The sequence below is a fragment of the Phodopus roborovskii genome, unplaced genomic scaffold (genome assembly GCF_943737965.1).
Source record: "Phodopus roborovskii unplaced genomic scaffold, PHOROB, whole genome shotgun sequence".
Taxonomy (NCBI): domain Eukaryota; kingdom Metazoa; phylum Chordata; class Mammalia; order Rodentia; family Cricetidae; genus Phodopus; species Phodopus roborovskii.
The window spans coordinates 24,232,643-24,260,272 of record NW_026126563.1 but is presented as its reverse complement, the minus strand read 5'-3'; the positions used below and the strand labels follow the sequence as shown (position 1 = coordinate 24,260,272).

Sequence of the window (27,630 nt, the reverse complement as noted above, 5' to 3'; positions counted from 1 at the left end):
GAAATTGGAGATGTCCAAACAGCTGCACAAAAGTGTCAGCAGGCTTAGAAACCTGAGAATTTCACAGGTACCACTGGCATTCCAGATGAAACGGGCCATGTGGTAGAAAGACAGGTGGCCTCTGGAAGCTGACAGTGCAACCTGGCTGGCAGCCAACCATGAACAGGGACCTGATCTACAAGTGCAAAGTAACAATGAACGAGCCTGAAGGATGTCTGCCCAGGTCTCCTGACCAAGGCCCGTCTGACCACAAGGACCCCAGTTGGAAAACTGCAAGACAATATGCAGGTGTGATTTTTAAATCACAGTATTTTGGGTCATTTTTTATGCAGTAGCATAGAATGGAATGCAAGTTCTTTGGGGGACGGAACAGCAAAGCCCACAGTAAGTCAAGCTGACCAGCAATTGTTTGACATCTTGGAACTAGTCCAGCAAGGCCAATTCCCCTTTGCTTGCATACTGCTTGTCCATGATATAAAGTTAGCCCTCAATTGCAAAACACTGCTCCAAGGAGTCACTTGGAGTCTCACTCCTGAGAAGCCCATGCCTAGACTCTTGTGTGCATACTTGTTCTTTTCATGGGTATCTTTCTTTCTTCTCCCTTCAAGCCTATGCTAAAGTCTATAACCCCTTTCTTAATGAGTTCCGACTTTGCTTGTAAAAATATTTTTAAAGTAAGTATTGGGCTGGAATGATGGCTTGATGAGTAGGAGTGCTTATTGATTTTGTAGAGGGCCTGGGTTCAAATCCTAGCACCTACATGGTGGCTCACACACTCTGTAAAGCCAGTTTTAGGAGGCCCAAGAGGCGTGTATGTAGTACACATATATACATAGAGGCTAAATATCCATACACATAAAGTAAAATAAATCAACTTAATTTTTTGAAAAAAGGTACTGGGTATGATGGCTTATGTCTGTGATTCTAACACGGCTAAGAATCTGTGGCTAGCAGGGTTACACTGTGAGTTCCATATCAGCCTGGGCTACATAGTGAGACTCTGAAAACAACAATAACAACAAAAACTTAAATAAAAAGATCACTCATGGGCAGAGGCCTACTTGTAAAGCAATGAAGACTAGAAACATGGTGCAAATGCCAACATAAAATGCTCTGTACCCCGTCATGCGCTGCTCCCGGGTGCAGGGGGACTGCTGCTTGCCTCATGCCTGGTTTTGCTGAGCAAAGCTTTCAGCTGTGAGCTTTGGACAAGTAACAGAAAGACTGTGAATAAAAAAACCTCCAGCCAAACACCATAAGGATAGGTCCAATGGGCTGGATGAGGCCACATTGCTAGAACACAGACAGACAGACAGACACACACACACACACACACACACACACACACACACACACACACACACACACGCACGTTGATGAAGACATTCAGGCAGAAACTGAAAACTGGAAGAAACCTATCCAGATATCTTAGGAACAAGTGGGGCCACCACGCAGCCCCTCCCCCTCCCCCTCCCCCTCCCCCTCTCCCTCGGGAGGGTACTGCAGCCTTGGGGGAGATATAGCCATAGGGTATTCAGAGCTGGCCTCTCAGCCTGTCGGTGAGCCAAGCTCTGCCTTTACCACAGGGAGGAAAACAACCCTCACTGGATAGAAGCCCAAGCATCATCAGCTTCTCAGCAGGATGTCATTGTGCCAGGAGTCACCAGGGACAGCACCCCATCCCTGTCTGGTCCCTGTGTTCTTCTGGGATGGAACAGGGATATGGGTAGGGAGAGCAAGGATGGGAAGGGCAGAGGAAGGGTAGAAAGGGTGGCCTTTTTAAAAATCATTCTGTACACCTTTCAGTCACCAGAGATGACACCCTGTGCAGACTCCACAGTGCCCTTCAGGCATGAGTTGCGGTGGGATAGTGTTTCTTCCTCCGGCCTGGCTGATGCCCTGACATGTATTAATTAATTCTCTAACCTAGCACAGGAGCCTGCTGTAGAACCCAGAGTTTGACCCAGACAGCCAACTTTCCAGACAAAGATGTCAGGGCTGATAGTGACTCAAGGAAGCCAAAAGGACAGCACAGGTCCGAGAACAGGCGTGTCTTGCACTGTCCCTTAAAAGCAAAACCAAGGCTATGTCATGGGAAAGACTGAATATGCCCTTTAGAAGATTTTGATGCAAATTTCTTTTACATTTGATGATACTGTCTTTAGCAGGGAGAGACAAATCTCTGTGGGTTTTACAAGTCAGGCCAAAGTAGACCATGAGCGATGGTGGTATCATGATGGTGCTGATGGAAAGCATATGTGTACATGCACACTGACTTCACAATACCCACATCAAATGAAAATGTGTCTGCAACAGTCTAGCATGTGGCATGCACTTGGGCACTCATGGCAACCATGTGGGAGACCTGGACAAGGGTGTCTTCCAGTGGCTCTTTCCCTGGCAGGGTGAACCAGAACAACTCACCAGCCCCTGGAGACTCAGCAAAGGAGAGGGAATATGTGTGCCTGCCACTGCCTGACAATAGTTGGCATGGACCACCTGTGCTATCTCATCCCATTTAACCCATGGGACTCAGGCAGCAACTCAGCCCCTGCTTGGCCAAGGGCTGTCTGCTCAGATGTAGTAACATGTGCTAGTGCTGGATGAGCCACATACTCCTGGGAAGAAACAATACAATGCCATATCAATATGCCAGAACCTAACTGCATGGAGCCTGGGCTGTGGTTCCAAATACTGGGGGGATCTCTTCTCATGGTTTGTAGGGGGGGTCATCATCTTCAAAGTCACCTCCTGCCTAGGGCACACATGCCTCAGTGTCTACAGGGTCTGGCTATAAAGCTGTGCCATGTGGGACTGTCCTGATTAACTTAGGAGCTATGTGCTCACACACATCCAAGTAAAGGAAAACAAGCTAAGGATTAAGAACCAAGTCAGCACACAGGAATGGAGGCTTGATCCTATGAGCATGTAAAGAACCAACAGTTATGCTCAACCTCATCACCCCTCTGCCTTCAGCTTACCATAAGCAAGAGAGACTTACTAGAGGGGTCAGGCTCGTGTGTGGACAGGCACCTGCAGGAGGTCACCAAACGAGACGACAGGCAGACATGGAGGGAGCAGCAGGCTCATGGTAGACAAACACAGTCACAGCTAGGGCAAATGTTCCTTAAGGACCACATCTTCTCTTCTTTCGCCTGAGAAGCCCTATCTGGTACAGGAACCAGTATTCCCTCATAAAGCTCCTGTCACTGCTGGTCAATCTGTAGAAGGCACCTGCGATGGCTCAGAGACATGACACCGAATGCCACAGTGATCTTTCTCCTCCTTTTTATTCTCTTTAATCAAGGCTTCTCTTAGCAATGCCTCCTTTCACACACACAGCCATTGGGCCTTACTCAGATAGGGGAAGTATCCTCTATCCCAGAGGCTTCAGGTCATAGAGGAGGAAAGGGGTCTATAGTCTGCAGGAAGCAAAGGTTTTCATCAACACCTTGAGTGAAAACAAATGTTTTTACTTCCCAGCTGTTTTAGTCCCAGTAGTTAATGAGCATTTCTCCAGTCTAACAGCAATGTCAGTGATGATATATAAACTGATGCCCAACCAGCTGCACTGTGACACTAATGATATCTGCACAGGACCAGAGAGAAGAGATGCTAAAATTTTGCATGGCAAGGCACGAGAGCCCGACTGCCCCATGGGCACAGTGTGATGCCAGTCGTTTAGTTCCTACTACACAATATAACATCTACCATCATGATGCATGTTTTGATATCAACAGTGTAATGCCCTGGGCGGGGGTAGCAAGGCACATTCGTGAGGTCCAGAAGGGATCTATAAGACCCCGTGCCAAAAAGACACTTTAGCAAAGTCTCCAAGGATGGGGAGAGGTTAAAGGGGGCAAGCATGGTGATGAGGATGTGCTGAGCAGGGAGAGAGGCACACACAGAAATCTGGAGTGTGTGGTATGTGGCAGATGCTCAGTGAGGCTCAGCTCAGAGATCAGGGAGTTGGTCAGCTCTCTAGGGCTAGGATGGCTGGCCTTGTGTAGTTAGTAAAGCACCTGAGACTTTATCCTAGGAAAAGTGATGGCTGCTTCAGGTAGAGAGCAAACATGTTCCATGCTGTCTGTAAGAGTTAACATGTTCCCTGTCTATGCCAGTATCAATCCAAGCATGTTTCCTGTGGGAACAGCTAGCCTCAGCTACAGGCAGAGCTGCATGCTCTCTTTCCAGCCAGGGTGTGATGGCAAGTGCATGACATTCTAGCAGCCCCTGCCATAGATGCTTACTTTATCATGGTTGCTGCCAGACGATGTTCTGGCCTTGGGTATGTGTATTTGCATGTGTGTGTGTGTGTGTGTGTGTGTGTGTGTGTGTGTGTGTGTGTGTACGCGTGCATGCGCGTGAGTGCGTGCACATGAGCATGCAGGAGTTGAGTTTCTTCTTCAGTTTTCTCTACCTTACTTTTTGTGACAGGACCTTACTGATTGAGCTAGGCTGGTTAGCCATTTGGCTATAGAGATCTACCTGTCTGTTTTCCCAGAGTTGGCTTACAAATGTGCCTGGCTTTTTATGTGGGTCCTGAAGACATAAACTCAGATTGTCATGTTTATGTAGCAAGCACTTTACTATCCAAGGGCTGTGTAGGGGGCGGGAGGGAGAGGCTGCAATAGGTGCTAGGCAGCCTCACTTTCTCCAGCGGGGGCCACTAGGCAGGAGGGAAACACTGCAGGGAGGGGCTGATGGCATTCAAGGAGCCACAACTCAATGTGTCTTCGCTGGACTGCAGCCCGAGGGAGCAGACGGACATAGCTCAGCATCGCCAGGACACACTTAGGAAAGACTAGAAAAATGTGTTTGGCTAAAAGCACGGTGACCTGATTCTGAGGGCTGAAACCAGATTTCAAGGTTGGGAAGAAGGATATAAGAGAGGAGGGGTAAAAAAAAATCTTAAACTCAGCGAGAGGATTATTTATGCAAGGTAGAAGAAATAACAGGAAAGGAGGGGGTCCACAGAACCACAAGGCCAATGGGCATCACTCAACAGATCTCTTTAGTTTTGTTTATTACTAGTGTCTTTCTGAGTGCATGTGCATGCATGTCACAGCATGTGGTAGAGGTCACATGTGGAATCAGTTCTCTCCTTCCACCTTTATACATGGGTCCCAGGGGTCAAAGTCTTTGTGGGTCATCAGGTATGCGCAGAAGCTTCTCCAGCCACTGAGCCATATAACTGACCTTCAAAGGATCTCTTTGCCAGAGAAATGAACATTACAGGAACAAGGGAGGTTAGGAAGGCAAGAGGGGATCCCACAGACATGAGAAGTCAGAGGAACAAGGGGGCACCTCTCTCCTTATTCTGTGGATACAAAAGGATATGCCATCATGTACATCACAGAACTGCAGAGCAAACCATGGAACACCTGAGCAGGGTCACTAGAGCCTTCTACATTCCAAAGGCAGCTGAGCAGAGAGAGTCCTCCCAAAGCCTGACTACCTCCTCACCAGCTCTCCAGGACTTCTGCAGGATGTTGGGCCCCACGTGGCATTGAGTGAAATAAAAATGGAAGTTACTATGTGTTAGCATCTTTCCCACCCACAGGTCATGTTAGGAAGCATATTAATGTTACCCTTTTTAGTTTCCCTGTCCATACCATAAAGACTCATGTCCCCATGTAAAACGTGAGAAAGCAACTTCAGAGGGGGTAATCAATACAGCAGTACTACACAGGGTGGCTGAATACAGAGCATTCACCTTTGCCAGGCTGTTCCCACCTCACCTTCTAGGGCCAGCAAGCAGGGAGAGACCAAAATATTTATACCAGTGTCCCCGTGTACCTGGCTGGCTGGCATAGGTCACCAGGAACTATTTCAGTCCTGTGGTTTCTTCCCTTGCTTTCGGCTCTTACTGCTTGCCCGACCACTCACCATAGACTTCAGGCCTACAAGTAAGATTATTTTCTACTTTCCTTAGGGCCCTTGAGCACTTCTGATGGCCCCTTGAACTCCCAACACCTCTGCAAGCAGCCTTTCACTAAACATCTCTTGAGTCTAGACCACTGTCTTCCTGCAGAATCTCATTGTCAAACAGCATAGGAGAAAATGCTGAGACTCTGACCTTGATAGACCTGCCTGAACATACTGTTAATCACAGAATCCATGGTGAGGTGACTGAGCTACATATGAGTAATATTTCTGAAAACACCCAGATGTGCCAGTGTCTGCCTTCTTCAGTGTCCCCAATAGTGGAGTCCAGTGTCCACGTAAAACATCTAGATTCAATCAATCTCTGGGTGGCTTCAATCAGTTTTAGTCTGTGGTAGTGTCCCGATGGCTCTGCCAGAACTTGGCTTTCGGACAGGTCTTATGAAACCACAGACTCGGCCAGCCAGCTCTATAATAGCTGCTCAAACAGTGCACATTCCAGGGACCTCCCCAGTTTAGAGCTAATAACTAACACCATCGACTTGAGACTTGAGATTTAATCGCATAAATCTGAGAATGGTCCCAGGAGAAAAGACTCACAACTTTGAAAATTCTTTAGACTTTGCCTTTGGTGTTGGGCCAGCTCTTGCTGCGTTCTTCACTAAGATTTATCTAAAGCAGCCCTTCTTATCCCTGATATTGTGGGCATTTAGGGCCAAACAATTCCTTGTCATGGAGAATAGCCCTGTGTGTTGTAGGATTTATAGTCCTCTGGTTTCTACTCACTAGAAACCCTTAACAGTAACCCCACAACCTTTGCACTACCGTAACAAACAAAGATGTCCCAAGACACTGGTAAATGTCCCTCAGAGTGTAAAATCACCCCCAAATAGAATGTCTGCTTTCCTTAGTTGAATGCAAACTCAGCTATGCAAGTTTCACAAAACTAGCATGCGGTATTGTCAGGTATAGAACAATGGCTCAGAAGTTAAGAACACTGACTCCTCTTTTAGGACTGGGGTTTTGTTCCCAGCACCCACATGGTAATTCACAAACTTCTGTAACTCTACTTCCAGGGAACCAAATGTCCTTTTCTGGCTTCTGTGGACACTGCATGCATGTGGTGCACATAAACTAATGCAAGCACATAGAAATACACATATATATTTTTAAGGTTGCATGTTTTCACCAGCAAAAATGTAATTTTACTATTAATTTGTAGACTTTCAAAACTAAGGCCCTAGCCTTGCTTCAAATTTTAGAGCTAGATAGCCAAAGAAGTTCATATCTAAGACACACTAAGGAACCTTTACAAGGCGCCACTTTATAGACCCTCTAACTGCCCTCCACACTTCCAACCATTAAGATTTTTTCTGGTTTAGCAACAGTGGGACTCAATATGAAGCTCTATGCTTACACTCATAGGCTGTGCTACCAACAAATCCAAATTCTGACACACTCAAATCACATTCAATTCTCTATATCAAAGAGCACATGGATATAAGGAAGAGCTCAAGAAATGACAATGACAGCCACAAAAGCTGATCTAGGACCTGATGTCAGGTATATCCAACTGCTTTGTTCACTTGGGATCCAAGTTAGACAACATCACAAGTGCTACAGGAATGATGGCTTCTAGGCTGGACATACAGCACGGTGGTTGAGTGCCTGCCTACCTTGTGTAAGGTATAGGTTACAAATAAACAGTAACACAGTCTTTCTCTCCCTCTCTCATGCAATACACTCTCTCAAACATACACACACACACTCTCTCTCTCTCTCATACACATTCACTTTCTCTCACACACATGCACACTCATTCTCTCTCAAATACACACTCTCTCACACACACACTCATTTTCTCACACACACACTCATTCTCTCTCTCAAATATACACACATTCTCTCTCTTATACACACACACACACACACACACACACACACACACACACACACACACATAAATACATGCAGCTAGAGAAATAGCTTAGTCCATAAAGTACCTTTCATGCAGTCAATCATGAAGACCTGAATTCAATTCCCAGAATACATAAAAGCTTGGCTTGGTGGTATGTTCTTGTAAGCCTAGTGCTAGGAAGGCAGAGTCAGGCAGATCTCTGGGGCTCTCTGACCTGCCAGTCCCACCTAAGCTTTAAGTACTGGGCCAAGGAACACCTATCATAACAAACAAATGGAATGACAGCTCATGTTGACATCTGACTCGACATACATGCATATGTGTTCCTGTATGCACACAAACATATACATAATATGTACCTTATGCACTATGTAACCTAATATATCTTATATATAAATGAATAGATATGCTTGCATACGTGCAGTGCATGCATGCTCACACATACACACACACACACACACACACACACACACACACACAAATTTCTACTCCCCTCTTCCTTCTCAGATGACACTGTAGCTTCACACAATAAAACAGCAGCAGTCAGTTGGAGGTTGAGTTATTCTGCACCTGGTAAAATACCGTAGACATTCTATTCCATGCTATAAACAGAAAGTGGGATGCTGCCCCAGGTTCTTACATTGTTTACTGACATTTGTGAAGTCGGGCGATGGGACCATAAGCACTAGCTCATGAAGACCTCTTCTGAGCTGGGTAAATGTCTTTGCTAAGCTGGACACACAGGTGTTGTTGTGGTTCCAGCACGTTGAACGAGACAGACTCTAATGCTCACTATCCTCGGACAAGCCTTTCTTTGAGAGTGAAGACACTCCCAAATGGCAGAGGTTTCCAGTAGTCTTTCTGGCCCTAGTCAAGCCTCAAAGAGAAGCAGCAAGGGCATTGAGAGAGCAGCATAGCTACAAGAAACATGAGACGAGATGGTGGGGAAATGGTGAGGGAAGGAGAAGACCCAGAAGGCTAAGGGCTTGTGTATATTACCTAGATGGAAAGGGGTTCACAGAGATTGCATCAAAAAGGTACTAGAACCTTCTAGTCAGCTGAGGCAGCTTTTTCCGAGAAGCCCCAACTTGGAAAGTCTTAAAGGAAGCCAGTATGTCTCAAGCACATGGAATGCACTGCAGAGTCGCTGAGTCCGGGGTGATCTCAGAGTCAGGATTTTAGGGCCCGAAAAAACAAACGTGTGCACCTCAGCTGCACTGTAACCTTTATATCGCTGTGTGTATAGTAGTGTGGTGTATATGGGCAGGGAAAGGCACCCAAGGAAAAGAAGGAGTTGTGATTTCTAAGGTCCTGAGCTAGAGACAGATACCAGGAAAAATCCTCAGCCTGTCATTTATCGTTGCTTCCAAGGTTTTGGTCATTGGATGAAAGACTGAAGATCCTCATTGTCCCAGCCCCGACAACTTCCTGACTATACCTGAAAACATCAGATGAGGTTTCTGCCTTGAATGAAAAACACCCATGTCTCCCCCTAGACCCCCAGTGTAAGCGGGGTCTCATATTCCTCTCACCTTCTTTATTAAATAAGAACAAGCAAATTAATTGCTATTCAAAACATGAAAGTTTTTGCTTGCCCCAGGCAGACATGAGAAAATAAAGTTGATGGTAAAGTTTGGTTAAAAACCAATGTCCTTCAGTGTTGGGTAACAACCACCTATGGAGTTCCCAAGCTTCTATGGCCTGGCAAGCAGGGGCACTGAGAGTCCTTCTTCTGAAATGGCTTTCTAAGAATATACATAGAGAGAAAATATCCTTGGGAGATAGAAATGGGAGAGAGAGAAAGAATATGCATATGAGAATGAATGGGAATATTCATTTCACTGACCCTGTGTCTCTCTGGGATGAAGCAAAAGCATCCTTACTGCCCCAAAACTCAACCTCTCTTCAGGTTTCTCACAGCACATGTCTAGGCAACACAAGCCCATCTTCACATCACCATGGGAACCAGAGCTGGGAAAAAATGGCACAAGTGGAGAGTCTCTCATTACCTCCTTAGCTACAGTTGTACAGTTCTTATCTCTGACCCCGGAGTTCTATGCTTTCTACCTGCATCTCTGACATTGTCACAGCCCAGTTTATCAGCTTACATGTTAGGTAGTCCTAAAGCTTTCACTGTTTTTGATGATAGTTGATCATAAAGTACCAGCTTCCCCAAAGTGGTTTTTGCTTTCTCTACTTAAGGTTTATGTTTTATCTACTTCAAAAGACTCAAAACTTCCGTATGCCAAAATATGGCATAAAAAGGGGTTGGAGAGACAGCTCAGCAGTTAAGAGCACTGCCTGCTTTTGCAGAGGTCTCAGATTCAATTCCCAGTTTCACAACTGTCTGTATCTCCAGTCCAGACGGTGTACATGCACACATTCATGCAAAAGACTCATATATACAAAATAAAAAAAAAAACTTTAAAAAGAAAAATACAGCACAAGAAAAACATTGTAGGCAACTATAAGTCTCTCTGACTTGGAACAATTTTGTCTTTTCCAGTAATCTATGGGTGGGTACAATGACTTTCAGTGAGGGTATAGCACACGAAACAGCACCCTGGCCTTGGGTGGGGCTCTTGAAGGATTTGGTTAAAGGAACTGAATGACATCAAGTAGCTTCAGGCAGGTGAAGAATGATGAGGAAGTACAGCTCTGAGTCCCACAGCCACAAGAATCAAGTTTCTAGCCAACTAATAAAACACTGGACTGAAGGTATCCAAAAGTTTCACGCTCACAAACCAGCAAGTTTGAGGATGATGACTGACAATGTTCCACAACTGTTAGGCCAGGTGGGAACAGGATACCAGATGTTTCTACTTCATGCCACATGGGTTAGGTAAACTAAGACTGCACCTTTAACTGCAAGGAGACTCAAACAGCACACAACAGAGGTGACCGTGACACTCAGTTAATACTACTAATGAGGAATACAGTCAAAACGATGGATGGATGCCTTTGTGAAAACTGATCATTCATTTAAATGGACTGAACATTTCATGATAGAACTGTATGTTCATACTTTATTTCTATGGGCCAGAGAGGAATTGTCTTACTTTAAATTCCTGAATTTGAGAGGAGAAATGTCAGTTAATCATTGTCAATCATCTCTACAAATGCTTCCAGGTGAATATATAATTGGATTAGCTATATCTCTCATCCCTAGAGTCAATGAGTCCTTTGGAAATACCTTAAGGTCCAATTAAAGATAGCAAAAGAAACTCTGCTAGTGAATATGTTTTTCTTACTTAAATTTTAGGTAGCACACCCACATTTTCAGATGTACCTCTAAAGCCTTTTCTCAGCATGCATATGTGGGGAATGACACAGGTAACCTGACTTCTGTTTGTTCCCCGAGGATTATGGATAAAAGCCATTATGAATGCTCAACAGTAGATGCCTTCCATTGAGAAAAGTAATGTCTCTCTATCTTGCCTCAGAAGGGTCCTGTGTGTGTGTGTGTGTGTGTGTGTGTGTGTGTGTGTGTGTGTGTTTGTTTGAAGAAAGGAGCATGGTGGGAGCACAGTTTGCATTCCCCAGGGATATATCCAGGGGATTTATCCAGCTAGGACACATCACTGAGACCACCAACTCAATAGCTGGCTTTCTGGCCAGTGCTTTGACTTTATTCTGTTTCCATGAAATGAATCCCCTGGCTATGACTCATTTGGTGGTAATACTCTGGATGCTAGGCACTTATCTCACTGCTGTGACAAAATATCTGACACAGGAACGACAATTATTTAGGTTGATGGTTCAAGAGTATAGTCTACAGTGTTAGGGACATCACGGTGCAGGGCCTGAGGCAGCCAGGCACACATTGCATCCACAGTCACATCCACAGAGAGAAAGATGAGCAGGCGGGCCCAGGTTTCTGTTCCTCTTTTATTGATTTCTGGGCCACGGGCTGTGGAATAGTACCACCCACAGTGGGTGGGTCTTCCCACAGTAACTAAATTTAGCCTAATCCAGATATGCCAAAAGGCTTGGCCCATGGATGATTCTAGATCCAACGAGTTGACAATTGAGTTTAAGCACCACACTTGACTATACTGACTTCTTACTCATGAACATACATGTTACTCCTCTTAATTCTCTGTAAAACTTAAAAACAAGTCATATCAAAGAATTTTTATCCTAATAGGAACCTTTCAAATTGATGAGCAAGAATAGCCTTGATCCCAGAGTCATCTGTGGGATTCAGAATGCTAATGGTCTCATTCAAGCCCTCAGATCTCAATGAAGTACCAACCAATCAAAGCAATGCCTGAAGAAAGACAATTTGCCACATTTACCAGGAGTGGTGGCTGGTTGCATTAACCATAGCACAGTGCTAGGCAGAGCACATATAGATAGATGTCAGCACTTCACTGGGGTCTGCTAGTTTGACATAAGAGGGAAATACCCAGACCATGACAACCAAGACTAGGCAGTTTGGGGACACACATCTGCTGTGAGCTGCAAAAAAGGCCAGATGGAAAAATAATTCAGCACACACTGTCTTGATGGTGGGGGGCAGTGGCATCATTTACACAAAAGTTACAGCATGCTTAGCTGAGACTGATTTGAAGAGCTTGCTGAATAGTACATAATGCTATCAGTATTTGACCATTCAGTCTCCCCTTTTCAAGTATGTATTTTGTAAGAAGAATGAAAAGGACTTCCAGTGTTTTCATGTCTCTCTTTTGTATGTTTTGAGACAGGGTCTTATGTATCCCTAGATCATAGTGTGTTGCCAAAGCTAGCTTTGAACTCTTGATACTGCTGCCTCCACCTTCCCTGTGCTTGGGATTATAGGTCTGTGCCATGCCATGTAGTTGTTATGCTTTCGACGTTCTCTACAATCCAAGTAGATAATTGTAAGCTGGATGTGGTCATTCATGCCACAGACTCTTGAGGTGGACTCAGGAAGATCAGTAACTCCAGGCCATGCTTTGCTATGTAGACAGGCTGGAGACCTACCTACAACACATGGGACCCGATTTCAAAAGGCTGCAACCAAACAGTCAAAGAGCAGCTACAGAGTGACTTACTATCTTGAGGCTTTTCCATTTCCTATCAATATGACTCTGAGATGCTAGCTTTGTGCAAATATTGGGGAGAGGATAGGCAACAGGAAGGCATGGCATAATCTAGAACCACAGCACACAGCTCGTGCCACTGTGACTCCACATACCCTGGGATGCAGCTCTGTCCTTGGACTCTTCTCCCAGCCCTTCCAGTAACAGCCAACATGAATCTTCCCTTGTATTTTACCCTCAGGACACTACAGATGATGCCATCTCCCCTGCTACCCAAACACATGACCAGACATTCAACAGGAGCCCTGGGAAGGAAGGGGCAGGGCATGACAGAACCATGAAATACACTGTGGTCATATGCTCCAGAAATGACCAAGGATGAAAAAGCACGTCAACCCTTGGCACATGGGGAACACAACAGTGCCAGATGTCTAGTGCAGGACAAACATCTGGATGTGTGGTTACATGTGTTATTCTCCTTCCAGATGTTGTACTATTGTAAATATTAGGGAAAGACAAAAAGTTACTTGGGAAAACTGAAAATGAGACCTGATTTAAAAAAAAAAAAGACTAGCAATCGGGTGCTGCAGGATGTTTCAAAGAACCATAATAAAGCAGGAGGGCTAAAGTTTTGTCACCTCAGCTTTGTAGCTCTGTCAAAAAGAAGAACCCCTAAATCAGTAGGAACTTTCAGCAGCTCTTGTAAAGATCTTTCTCTTGTGGAATTCTTTCTAGACCATTATTGTTCTTAACTTATATATAATCGTCTGTACAAGTTTGTGTATAAATATGTGTAGGGTGTTTTTCTTGATCACTTTTCCATCTTATATTTTGAAACAGGATCTCCCACTGAACGTGGAGCTCACTGTTTGGCTGGGCTGCCTGACTAGCAGGCCCCAAGGACTCATCTGGCCCTCCCGCCATACTAGAAGTATGGGTGTAACCATTAAAACTGACTTATCTTAATCTTTAATGGGTGCTGGGGATCCAATTTCAGGGCCTTTGCATTTGCACAGCAAACACTTTGCTGACAGAGCCATCTCCCCCGACCCTCATTTCCAATACAAAAATCAATTACATATGAAGACAAGGAAGTCAGTGTGTTGTGGTCCATATACATATATATATGTGGTGCATGTGTGTGTGTGTGTGTGTGTGTGTGTGTGTGTGTGTGTGTGTGTGTATTCACTGACCCCCCCCAGGGGCTTCAAACAATTCCACATGATGCTGTGTTATTGATGTCTAGGTGTATAAATTCAAGCCCTGTATCGTGTTTCACATCCAAACCTCACTAGTGTGATTTTAGTCAAACATCCTCTTCATCTCTACTAATCCTTCCACTGAAGAGAAAAATAGCATTTGCTATTTATTATTGGAAAAAGCTCATATTGATTAGGATATATGACTAATATAGCAAATATGTACACATATATAGCAAATATGTGTGTGTTTTATTTTCTGCGTTCTTCTGGGATTTTAAAATATAGTTTTTCCTTAGATAGGATGGCCTCAGGCTCAACTCTAGTTAGACATAATTCTTGAGGAACTGTCATCTGCAGCAAACATTGAGTGGTTTAAAAATCTGAGGGCAAACAGTATTTGCAGGTATCACCAGTCCTGTACCTGTTTGGGACGATTCTGTATTTCACAGTTTAGACCATCCTTTCCTAAACAGCTGGAGGTACATGTTACAGTTGAAAGTCTAACAGATTAAGCATTGAACCACAACTTTGCCAGAGGCAAGTTTTTAGACTGCCTGTGGAAATGCCAAACACAGAGAAAACTGTGACCTTAAGGTGGTGTTTGGGAAGCTCATAGTTGCCACAGAATAGCCTGCCTTCTCAGACTCATTATTTTCAGACTGAAATTACTCATGTGTGACTGAGCCATCTGCCTGAGACAATCTTCCATGGGGTCAGGACCCAGGAGTAACTAGACATAATGCAAACTTTGGAAGGGCAGCCTGCTTCTGCCCAGTGGACCATGAAGCTAGGAGAGCCAGCGCTAAGTTGGATAGACCATCTTTCCATGGCACCCAGTACTGCTGAGGTCATGGAGTCCTGCCTTGCCTGGAGGAAGCTGTGGGGGACAGTTAGCCAACCCTCCCAGAGTTGAAAGCTCAGTGTCTCAGCTGCCTTCAGCTGGCTATGTCTGCATCAGGCTGTAAGCCATAGCACTCAGTGAAACCCAGCAGAGCTGGCACTGCTGTGAATATATTGTGCAAGTGCCTGTGCCGACAAGTTGTGCTTTGTATTAACATGAAAGAGAAAGGCTCAGTGCAACGCACAGAGCAATCAGAAAGGCAGCTGTGGTTCAAGGCTGCAGTGAATGACATTGCTAACAAAATTTCTCCAGGGAGAACCTGCCTGTCTACACACAAGCTTGTGGAAGCACAGGCATTTGTGCGTGCGTGCTTGCATACACACACACACACACACACACACACACACACACACACACACACACACAATGTGTTAGCGAATTCCATTATTTTTCTTTTTAGTATTTATCATCTATTATCACTGTTTCCTTTTTTTTTTTTTGTTTTCTTTCATTTATTTTATTCCCACCAACTTAAAATGAGACGATTCTTAGGGTAATACGATTTAAAAAGTGGCCACCTTGAAGGGCAAAGCTACATATATCCAAATCATGAAATACTTAGGATTATCAATATCAGTCTAATTTTGTGTATTCTCATCTTTTAATGACCACAGGTGGACAACTTTTATAAATGAGTTTTGCTTTCATCTAAGTGGCTCTGGAGACCTCTCGTACATTAGTGATAGCACAGGCTGCATTCACCCTGAAACTCACCTGTCTTGTCTTCATGTTAGCTTTCATACTGGACTCCCGAGGAAGCCTGTTTGATGGTGATGGTCACATACATTTCCCACCGATCTCCCAGCACTCACCTTGGGGGCACTGAAGAGTGGGTGGGGAGGAGGGCACTGGGAGAGCCTCTTGTGAGTCTGCAGATGAAGGACTCTGGCTTGATGGAGAAGGTGAGGCAGGGGCTGTCGGCAAGCTCAGGTCCAAGCAGAGGTCAGCTCTGCCCCGGCTCACGCTCCGGCTTCTCAGCTCCTTCTCGTGAGTCTCAGCTGCCAACTGCTCCAAGTATTTGTATCTGAAAGTTAAATTCCAAAGGGTTTCCGTAAAAAGAAAGAGGAGCCCGTGGCTGACGCTTGTTTATGGATGAAACACCTGCAGAGTGAGCTAGTTTCCTGATGCATGGAGCAGAGTGCAGGGCTGACTGGAGGGTCAGTCAGTCTGCCAAAAGCGCACAGCAAAGCCAAGATGCTAGCGACTAAAAACCCTGCATCATTCATAAGCGAGTAAGTGAGGACAAATGGCAACATCACACAAAACCGGATCCCAGTTCACTGCTGCAGAATCTTCATTCCCCTTTGAGAACACATTTATACAAATAATAATAACAACAGTAAACTAGCAAATAATGACCCGCAAAAGGCTGGTAGTGACAGCTGAGAACTGAACCCCTGTGGAGTTCACAGCTGTGAAGTGGGAGGGTTCCTTGGTGTGGTAGAGAGAAACAGTGTCCCCAAATACCAAAAGGGGGCTGCTTGGACAGAAGCCTTTCGGAATTCCTGAACCTGCTTCAACGCTAACAGCAATGCAACTGGAATTCACTTTGTTCTCTCAGCAAAGCCCATGGAAACTTTTTTTATATTCTAAAATATTTCTGAGCAGGACTCAGACATCCAATAGCTTGGACCTGACGTCACATACAGTTTATTCATCAAAGTCAGTTTAAAAGAACAAAGATACATCTGTTTTGCATTGCAGGCAGGCAGAGCCCACTAACTGTTTATTAAGAACAGCTACCAATCATCTTCCTCATAGTGCACTTTATAGATCAGACCAAAATAACTTTGAAATGTGTGCTTCTTCCAGATGTCTGCATAGAAATAATGCACGAGTTAAGCTGGGGCAGGTCTCCATCTTCCCCATTGTGCAGCAGCTTATGCAAAACCCATCACTCATGTCCATGCCTTAATGCTTCCTCACAAACAACACCTCCACCAGCCACCAGGGACCCCACCCAGTCCCAGGACATGACACTCCCCATTCACCAGGCTGACAACCGCAGAGTGCAAGTCTTACAGTCATTTACTATTTTAGAAGCATCTTACTGCAGCTTGGGGGGATGCTCAGTTGGTCAAATGTGTGTCTTGTGAGTATGAAGACCTGCGTTTGATCCCTGGGATTCTCATCTAAGAGCCAGATATGGTGCCATGTTCTTGAAATCTCAGTGCCGGGAAATGAGAAACAAGCAGATCTCCTAGGCTTAAGGATGAGCCAGCCCAGCATACTGGGGCAGCTCAGGCCAGTCGGAGGCACTGTCTCAAAAAACAAGGTAGACAGCACCCAAGGAACAACATTTGAGGTTGACCCCCGACCTGTCCACAAGTGCACACGTGCACACACACAGAAAAACGCACTGCTAGTCTCACCCGTTAGGAGTTTGTGGCCCCCTCTGTCACCTTCACTCACATCCCCCGCCCCCCATCACCAAAGGCAGGCTACCCTGCAGGCTATACCAGCATGCACTTCTTCCTCTGCAGAGCCTGTGGACCAACACAGCTGCAAGCAATCTCAGCCTTGCCTCTGAACTCATGTCGGATATGTAGCCCATTCAGCTCCCAGGGCATTTTACATTTACTGCCTGGCATATTTAGTCAGCTCTTCACATGTGTGTGCCTGTTTGCAACAAGCAGATAATACGATTTGGGAGATCAGGGAGAGCACCCTCCTTGGTTCTTTCTGTGCACCCTCCTTGGTTCTTTCTGTCCTGTCGGCGCCTTGCCTGTGTCCACCAATGAGAAGTAGGCACAGTGCACATAGGGAAAGCTGTTGAAAAGCCCCCCCCCCCACTTGGCAGAGGCCCATTTGCAGTCAGGAGGCCTAGGGTTGCATGCACCCCATTTCACTGACCAGTGAGCCTGCTTTCCTGGGAAGGCAGCAATGGGTTGTACACACCAACACCCAAAGCTTGGTGCTGAGAGTATGGCCTCGGGGGTGGGGGTGGGGGGGACAGAGCTGTCCTCAGAAAGGTGACAGTCTGACTGTCCTGCTAATGGCGGTAGTGTGGCAGTGTAGGAAATGTGAATCCCAGATCAGAAAAATCAGGAGCCACATTCTCACGTGAAAGGTTTCTAGCCAGGAGGCCAAATTATCTTAAAAAGCAAAATGAAACAATAAAATAACAGGTCCCCTAGACAGCCACATCTTGTCCCACACATGATCCTACTGACCCAGTTTGGTCTTCCGTTTTATCTGCTCCAGCCCTAGTTTTGCCCTTCCACACCACACTCTGTGGGCAGCTAGATTGGCGGGCAGGGGCTGCCAGCCAGTGGGTTCAAATCAGTTTCTGGCAGGAATCCAAAGGGCTGCTCCTCCAAGAGATTGTTAGCTATTCACAAAGACTATTCCTGGGTGTACATAGATGCATAAAGGCCATCACCAAAGATGTATGGGGCAGGGAAGGAGCCATAAACCTTAACCAGAATCATCCCAAGAATGAGGGTATTTATTTATAGGGCAACCAAAGAGCGGAGCTGGGAAGGGCAATGTTGGTCAGCAGGGGTGCGATTTCAGTCTACACAACAAGACTTCTAGTTGTACAATTGTGTAACTATGCCCCATGTTACTGACCATACATTTAAATCGCTACAATTGTCAAGTATATGACAGGTGTACTCAGCACACATACATACTCTAAAGATAACTATTTCAGGTTTATTTATCTTATGTGTATGACTGTTGGCCTGCAGCATATGCATGTGCCACATGTGTGCCTGTGTCTGGGGAGGTGAGAAGAGGTAAGTCAGATCCCCTGAAACCGGAGTTACAGATGGTTCTGAGCCATCATGTAGATGCTGGGAACCAAACCTGGGTCCTCTGTGAAAGTGACAAGTGCTCTAAACCACCGAGCCATCTTTCCAGCCCCCAACTCACACATGTTTAGTTTGACAGGTCTGCCCTTATTGCCCTAGGCTAGGGTGACCAGGAGAATTCTTTTCTTGGAAGCAAAGCAAGCAAGCAGTGTTTGTCTGCAGTGATTAGAGATATGAGGGTGGTAGGCTGGTACACATGAAAGTCACTGTAGTGGGAAATGTCACGGCTTGATCACCCTCCCGACATGCAGGGACTTCCAGCATCCTGGTCAGGAAGCTAGATACATGGCATGACCTTTTCATGCACAGTGGCTCTTAAAGCCGTGCACTCAGGAGCCCAAACACATGAGTCTTGGGAGTCACCATCTCATGAGGCCACTGTCACGTGTCCCTGATGCCTTGTGAAGCAACACCAACCATAAGACCATGACAAGGTTGACACCCAAAGCACTAACCTCTGTTTGTAGAGTTCAGGTCCAGGACTCAACCTCTCACCTCTGCTCCTCCATCAATCTTCCCTGTGCTATCTATGCCTCTCTCCTTTGTTTATTCATCCATCTTTCCATTTGTTTACTGAACATTTGTCAATGTGCCTGTTATGTGCTAAGGACTGTAATGGCACTAAAATCTAACAATAAACAAGAAAAAACCCCACCCTCGTGTAGCTAACAGTGCAGTGGGAGAAAGAGAGGTTAATGAACATTTGGAATGAACTCTGACACCCAGAAGGTATCCAGGGCAGGACCAGAATTTCAGCTCAGTCTCTATTTACTGAGCTCTCACAGGTCCTGTGTGAGCCAGTCCTACTCACCAATGATTTTCCCCCTGCCCTCCTACCCAGGTCTCCCTCCCACTGAGTTCAAGCTCTCAGATATCTCCTGGGCCCCCCAGCAGTGCTCAGCATCCTGCCTCATGGCTCATCATCATGAAGATCCTATTTCCAATTTTCTAATGCGTCCCCAATCTTCCCTTGCACTTTTTTCCTGTGACCACTCGTTTCCTCAGACTAGTCAAACCAAAACCAGGCAAAGGGCTGGCTCAGACTACGGGGACATGCCTGGCTCTGTTTGCTGAACTCCCGGTAAGCAGACAGGTAGGATGTGGGGAAGGCTACAGTAGGAGCATAGAGAGCCTGCTCTTGCACCTGCTGAGGTGACCACATGCTGTGTGGAGGGGCATTCTGGGAGAAGAGGAGAGAGTATCAAGGGCAGAACAGGAGTGGGAGAAGGGAGGTGACCAACTCCTATTTGAGTATGCCAGGAATATGTGAAAGCCTGAATGGGAGAATAGCCAGAGAGCTCTGTGAAGTCGGCCTGAGTCAGCTCTGACCTTGTCTAAGCATGGGCATTCCCTGTAGGAGCTATGGAGCCTTGACTGTGTGGACACTGCCTGACATCCTAGCAGGAGCCACCAAGCCTGCCTTGCCTGTGTGGACACTGCCTGACAGCTCAGAAGTACAGAATCTAGAGAGAAAACTAAGTGCATAAAATTCAAACTTCCTCAACCTTGGGGGAAAAAAATCAACAGCATTCCAATAAGAGTATATGCCTCCCTATTATCTGAAGCTCACTCAGCAGAGAAAGAGACTTTTTCTCTCTCTGTCACCAGCACCTTTCACTCTGGATTTACTGGCCACCACTGGTTATTAGGATGACAATAATCTAATAGAATGTAGGAAATAAACCAATGTTTTATTCATGAGACTAACTTAAGCATCTAATTTTTTAATTGAGCACAGACAGTCTTCCCTGTTGCCTGACTCAGACTGTCTTGATCTATTTAGCTGATGGTGTCTAAAACATTAGCACAATTCCACAGCACATTGGCACAGGCCAGAAATGGTTAGGCTCCCTCTAGGCTCCAGTACAAAAGGCATAAACTAAGCCTATCCCTCTCCCCATACTATATTGCCATCTGGTGACAGCATTAGTGACTGCAGGCTGAATGGGGGAAAGGGTAAAAACTTTGACCTATTGATTTCCATGAAGAGTCTGTCCTTTGTTTATCTCAAGCTATCACAAACTTAATATGTGAACTTGACAATTTGTAATAGAGTTAAATTAATGAACTAAGGCTGCGGAGATGATTCAGCAGTTAAGAGCTCTGGCTGCTCTTTCAAAAGACCAAGGTTCAATTCTCAGCCCTTACATGGCAGCTCACAATAGTCTGAAACTCCACTCTCGGGGGATCTGACGTCCTTTTCTAGCTTCTGAGGGCACCAGGCATGCACATGGAACACAGATATTTGTGTAGTCAAAACACCCATGCACATAAAAAATAAAATGGACTAAGTTTGCAGTTTTAAGACTTTTAAATGAAGCTGTTAGTTTAAGTCATGTGTTTGTTTTTAAACTACATTCTCTCTGCCCTCTCTCTCTCTCTCTCTCTGCCGTGTGTGTGTGTGTGTGTGTGTGTGTGTGTGTGTGTGTGTGTGTGTGTGTGTGTGTGGTATATGGCATGCATATGGGGGTCAGAGGAAAACTTATAGAATGCAGTTGGTTCTCTCTATCATGTGTGTCCCAGGGATCAAACTTGGTTCATAAGACTTGGCGCAAGTGCCCTTACCCACTGAACCCTCTTACATGGTATCGTTGATTTATTCGTAAGTGCCCACATTGATTTATTTGTAAGTACCAAACACTACAGGTGCTATTTGGGAATGGTTTCTGTTATGGAGAACATGAGAGCATTTCTGGATGAAGGGAAATGGTCAGTTATAAACCTCAAGGGTCTTCTGCATTTGGGAACAATATCTGGCATGGCACATGTGTTCAATTGAATGAATATGGACCACATGACCTGGAAGTATGTAGTAAGAACATCTGATCCACACTCAGGAGTGCTGGTACAAGATGGTTCAAGTGTAGTTAATGGAGGCATCACAGTGTAGTCAGTTGTTATAGATTACTTATACAATGACAGTCTCTGAGCAGTTAGTGCCTAGTGTTGTCACTACCGTCTTGGTTTGTTAGTGCTCACTAAGATATTAGACAATGACAAAAGTCATCCAGCAATAAAGTTCTCAGAGCATATCTCCATCATTGTGACATGTGACTATAGCTAACATATGTCAAAATTCTCAATTTGAGAAGGGTTTTGGAGCATAGATTTTCCATGATGGCCTTTCTAGATCTCTGATTTCTGTCAGTTGCTGTATCTATTCTAAGTCCAGAGTTTTCTTGGAATATAAAGTAACGAGGACAGGTGCTTGCAAAACACCAGCCATGCAATGCTGAGGTTAGTACATCTCAGGGGACTCTGCATGCAAAGTCACACGACACCTTGTCACAAAGGGAAGAAAACAGATACGCACCTTTCCTCTCTTGCTTGTCTTTGCTCCTCTCTTTTGTCTAGATATTCTCGGCTAGAGGAAGTGTTCAAAACAAATGAAAAGAGGAGAATAATAGGCTTAGATGTGCATAAGATTATGAAGCAATTATTAAAAGGAAAAGCCTTAGAAAATGAAAATTTGTCATAGCTGAATGCTAAAAATTCAGAGGCTACTTCAAACATGCTAAACACAATGGTTTTTTTTTTTTTTTTTTTTTTTTTTTTTGTCAATAAAATGGCAAGGAAGTCAGAAGAGCAGGAAAACATCAGGCTCATTCAGAAACACCACTCCTCACTCCATTTTCACCCAAGGCCACCAGAAGGTCTGACTTCGTGCTTTTGCTTTTATTTATACCCACGGTATGTCCAACATTGTTCAATTTTACTGTTTCATTTTTCTGGTCCTGCTGTTGAGGTTCCAACTTGAATCTAAGTTTAAGACCAGCTGGCCACTTGCCTTTCAGCATACTTGTTTTCCTGGAGAGTCCGGACATCATGGATGTCTGCACTGGACCTCATAATGTGGGTGATGGTATGTAATAACATCAAAAAGACTATGGGAGGTGTAGACTGGCGAAGATGCAGCCAGGATACAGATGTGCTGTGTGGAAGCATATTGTGCGTTGCCTTTTGAGCTAGAAATGCAGTATCTTCTAAGCCAGGGACTTAAAGCTGTGTCACTAAGGCACCTGAAGCACATGGCCAACTCTCTCAGCAAGACTGAGAGGTGGGTGGGTGGCCAGAGCAAGCCACTCCTGGGGTGGAGAGGCACTCGGGTTTCTGTGTTTCCCTGTTTAATCCTCTTTCCGTTCACATTCTCAAATATGGGGCCATGGTTACCATAACTAGTTGTTGCCCATGGTCAGTCTGTCCTGATGACTAGCATTCTTCATGGACAAGGGGTCACTACTCAGCCTGGTTCTCTCTGTACTCCTAAATGACAAGTGATAATCAGGTGAAAACCAAAGCAAACAGTGATTGGTAATAAACCACCTCTGAAATGGGATGGCAGGGTCAGTTCCCAGTCTGTGTGCATGTAAAGGTATGTACAACATGAATTTGAATGAACAACAGGTTCTCGGCCTATCTTCCTGCTTTCCCTGGGGCTCCAGTGACACAAATGACAGGGATCTGGATGTTATTCCAAGGGTTTCTAGGACTTCTTTCCTCTCACAGTTTGTTTCAATGGGCCTCCTCTCTCATTCAGTTCTTCTGCCTGGCTCATCCAATGAAGTCATTACTTTTCCCATTCTTCAGTTTTGGGTGCTTCTATTTGGCTCTGTTAACATCTTCACAAAGGCTTGTCTTCTCAGTTGTTTCAAGCATGATTCTGTTACTCTTTTTTTTTTTAGCCTTACTAGTAAAATGCCCTACACTAACATTCTACTGTAATATATCAAGAGTGAATACTTCTAATACAGTGTGTCATATAGATCAATTGTTTCCAAGAATAGCTTGTGGCAGAGACGTGTTTGCCCTTACTCTTGGAACACATTCACAATAGCTACTTTAAAATCCGGGCTAGGGTGGGATAGCAAGCCCCACTAATGCCCTTGTCTTCCCCAGCTCCCTGTAAACCCTCCATAGCACAGGGTTTACAGGACAGCACACACCCAGATATGATGTAGCAAGAAGCGCTCTTACCCACTGAGCAATGTCTCCAGCCCCATGTCAGTGCCCACCCCCTCCAGTGCCTATCCTTTTTGACACAGAATGACTCACAGGCCCAAAGCTTACCTAAGGAAGCCAGGATGGCTGGCCACAGAGCCTCTTCACAGAGATTCCCCATCTCTGCCTCCCTGGCACTTGGGCACTTGCCTCCACAGATAAATTTTTCACACAGGTTTGCATGCTTTCATGGAAACACTGAGTAAACTACCCCCTAGCTTTCTCTGCTGCTGGTGGTCCTTCTTCCGTTTGAGGCAGCATTTCCTGTAACCCACTTTAAGTAGATTTCAATAAGACTTTTGATGCATAATTTAATCCTTCAGTTTCCACATATTTGGAGGCAAATTCCCAGCTGCTAATTGATGGTAAAATATGAGACTTTTCAGAGATCCATAAATCAGGAAGCATTTACCTTGTTCCAGGGTTTTAGTTTTTTTTTTTTTTTTTTTAATGGATTTTATGAATAACTTCTGGAACCACCTCAGAAGGAAGAAGGCAGGTTGATGCTTCCAGGCATCATTTGGTAGAACTCTGACAGCTCACAGTATACCATGCAAGGGTGGCAGGAAATGATGAAGGGTTACTTCATGCCACCTGTTCATCCTTTCTCACCAAAGCTAGGCTTAGCCTTCCACCTAGAGATTGGGGGTATCTCTGCATGAAGTAGTAAAGGACCACAGCTTTACAGTTCTGCTCATATTTGGATCATTTCTATAATGGCACGTTCTTATTAGCCTTTGGGGAAAGCCAGAAGTCACTGGATTTGTTAGTTTCCCATTGATCATGCCTTATGTCCTCTAATGATATAACAAGCATCATCGATCGGTGGGAGCATTTGCCAAGGAAACTAAACTGAGGAAATGGGAAGTAGAGATTAAGAGGGGAGAATGTTGATGCCATTGGAGGGGTAATGAGGAGGGGGAGGAGGAGAAGAAGAAGGTGTAAGATGCATCCGTGCCATAGGAAAGCTGGGAAGGGGGGATGGAAAAACAGAGACTGAAGGAAGACTCAGTGCTGTGCATTCTGCAGAGTGTAGCATGTAGAGCTCAGGGAGGAGAGGGAGGGAGCTGGACCTGGAGGATAGCCAACAGGTGAACTGGTAACAGTGGAGACAGAGGCTAAGATATGGAAACTCCAATGGGCTGTGCCCAGGAAAACATCTAATGGAGGGGGACAGAGGACATGGCATAGGCTGGGAGAAACTGGTAAAAAAAAATTCCCCCATAGGAAAAATGCATAGTATATAAGATAAATTTTATTGTGTATGTATGTATATGAATATGTGGTTACTACTGGGAGCAAAGAGCAAACCAGAAAGTTGGGGGGGGAGATTTTTTTTTCTATATCTAATAGGATATGAATAAAACACGAGGGCTGTCAGGGAGAAATGGCAAATTACATTGAGGCAATTAGGCTCTGTGTTCTGGGTAAAGCCACATTAACTGATGGCGAACCAAGGCTGCACAGCACCCTAATTGTATTTGGCTGCCTGTGCTTCCTGCCACATGGCTAGAGGAAGCCAGAGCACACCATATCCAAGCAGCCTGCTGCAGGTGAACCCTCTTCAAGGACTCACACAGAATTGGGAGCAAGTGTGTTGCTTCCTGACCCTCTTAGGAAGCCTGTGAGTCTAGTGCTATAAGTTTGAAATCACAGTTAGAATAGTCTAAACCCCTTACTTGAATCGGTTCCTTTCTTCCCGCTCTATCCTCTGCAGCCTTTCTTCTCTCTCTTGCCGCCTCCGCTCTCTTTCTGCCGCCAGCGACTCTTGGTGCTGCCTGAAGGAGGATGTGAGCAGACCACTTGGCGATGATCTGCAAACACAAGTTATGTTTCAGTTGCTTGGCCTGTGGATAAAAGCATGGCGCAGGGACCTGCGGAGATGGTTCAGTGGTTAAATCTCTTATCCCATGAATGTGAAGACCAGTGCTCAAATGCCTAGAACCCATGTAAATGATGAGTTACCAGTATGGTAGCCTGCCTGTAAATTCCAATCTGGGAAGATAGAGACAGGGAATCCCCAGAGCAAGCTGGCTGCCAAGCCTGGCCTGAGCAGCAAGTTTTGGCTTTGATTGAGATGTCTTGCCTCAATGAGTAAAGGTAAGAGACAGAGGGGGTGATTCTCAATATCAGCTTAGGGCTTCCACCACTATGCATGTACATATGCATATGTACTCTCCCAACATACATGATGCATGTAGGAAAGCATGCATGTACCCGTATACATACTACACACACACACACACACACACACACACACACACACACACACACACACACACACGGAAATAGAATAAAGGAAAGAACAGAAGCAGGAATCAACCCCCAACTTGGTTTGAATGGGGGATCTATGAGCACCCAGGTAGTGCCTAGAGAATCAGTAGGTATCTCAATCCCTACTAGTTCAGTTCAGAAACTTTGTGTGTGAATGGTGATAAGCAAACTGCTTCCCATGCTGGTAGCACTAGAGATGCCAAGCAATGTGTAGGAAACACCAAGCAATGTGCTTGGCCTGTAAGTTGTCATCAGTCATAGTCAGAGGAACCACTATAAATAGAAGTTCAGGCAGAGGCACCGTGTGTGTGTGTGTGTGTGTGCACACGCACGCACACACACACATATATATATATATATATTCATACAATAGATAGATGCCTTTGTATTTGTATTTAAAATTGGTTTATGCTGAAACTTGGCAGACTACAATCAATTTTCAAACTAAAACTGTTTGTTTGTTTTTTTACACATTTTATAGGATACTAACTTCTCTGTGTACACCTTCAAATAATGGTGTCACCTTAAAACCAGGTGTTCAGAAGACAGACAGAAAAGGCATGAGAGAGGCTTAAAAAGCCAATCCCATCCAAGGACAGTCTTCATGCCAAAGGCCAGCTCTTATCTTCCGCCAGAGTTCATGTAAAAACTAGACCATTCTCAACTGAGTAGAGGCTTCAGTGGGGGCCCTGGTATGGGAATCACAGGAAATGCCCAGGGAGAGAATGGTGGGAGATGAGGAAACTGGAAAACTAAACAAAAAAATTCAAAAGGGAATGAGCTGAGGAGTCAGCTAAGTCTCTGGGGAATAAAATACACTGTGAACAACTATTTCTTTTGCTTGAAAATAAAACTTTCCAAATATAAGACACACTCACCTTTGAAATATATTGTCTCTTTATCCAAGGATGAAGAGTGGGCAAAAGCATATGTAAATTTAGAGATAATATGCTTGCACAGTTGGGGACATAGGACTCCTTAGTGCTGAGAAAGATAGTATTCCATGTCACATACATCCAAGCCACCCTCACTCGTAAAGGTAGTAAATGTAGGCCACAAAAGAGGTGGGGGAAATGGAGGAGTACAATTCACTATCCTTATAACCAAGTTCTGTACCCCAGGCTCAGAGGGGATATCCTACAGCCCTGGACCCAAAGGCATGGACAGAATTTATTTAGTTTTCACCCTAAAAAGACCATACTATGTTGTATAGATTCTATATTTTTCTGAGCTGCTGTTATTATGCAATTTTAAAATGTTATATGCAGGTAAATCTAACACAGAGACAGAGTAAAGGGACTCCTTTAACTTTTTTGAATGATGATTGATAGGCATTAAGGATATTAATGCAATTAATAAATTTTACATAATTTACACATTCTTCTTGTCTTCTTGCATACACAAAGATTCAAAACTTGTCATTGAACCACTAAGGACATGAACAGATAGGTGACCAGAACCCATGTCATGTCATCTCCTTTTCTGCTCATAATGCAGTTCAGCTGGAATTTAACTCATTTCTAAATTTTGCATTTCCAACATCACATTCATACACACAAGTATAAAATCAGGCCAAGGATTTAATTCTCTTAAGCCAATACATATCTAAATC

General features: G+C 44.8%; 1 protein-coding gene across 1 annotated transcript in view; it reads right to left on the bottom strand.

Moving 5' to 3' along the window:
- Positions 1–27,630, bottom strand: part of Fhod3 (formin homology 2 domain containing 3) — a 397,434-nt gene that overhangs the window by 48,920 nt on the left and 320,884 nt on the right. Inside the window, exons 14-16 of the mRNA XM_051202091.1 lie at positions 25,424–25,558; positions 22,060–22,110; positions 15,744–15,955 (exon numbers count right to left, since the gene is read on the bottom strand). Of these exons, the coding sequence (XP_051058048.1) occupies positions 15,744–15,955; positions 22,060–22,110; positions 25,424–25,558 (398 nt within the window). The remainder of the gene's footprint in view (positions 1–15,743; positions 15,956–22,059; positions 22,111–25,423; positions 25,559–27,630) is intronic.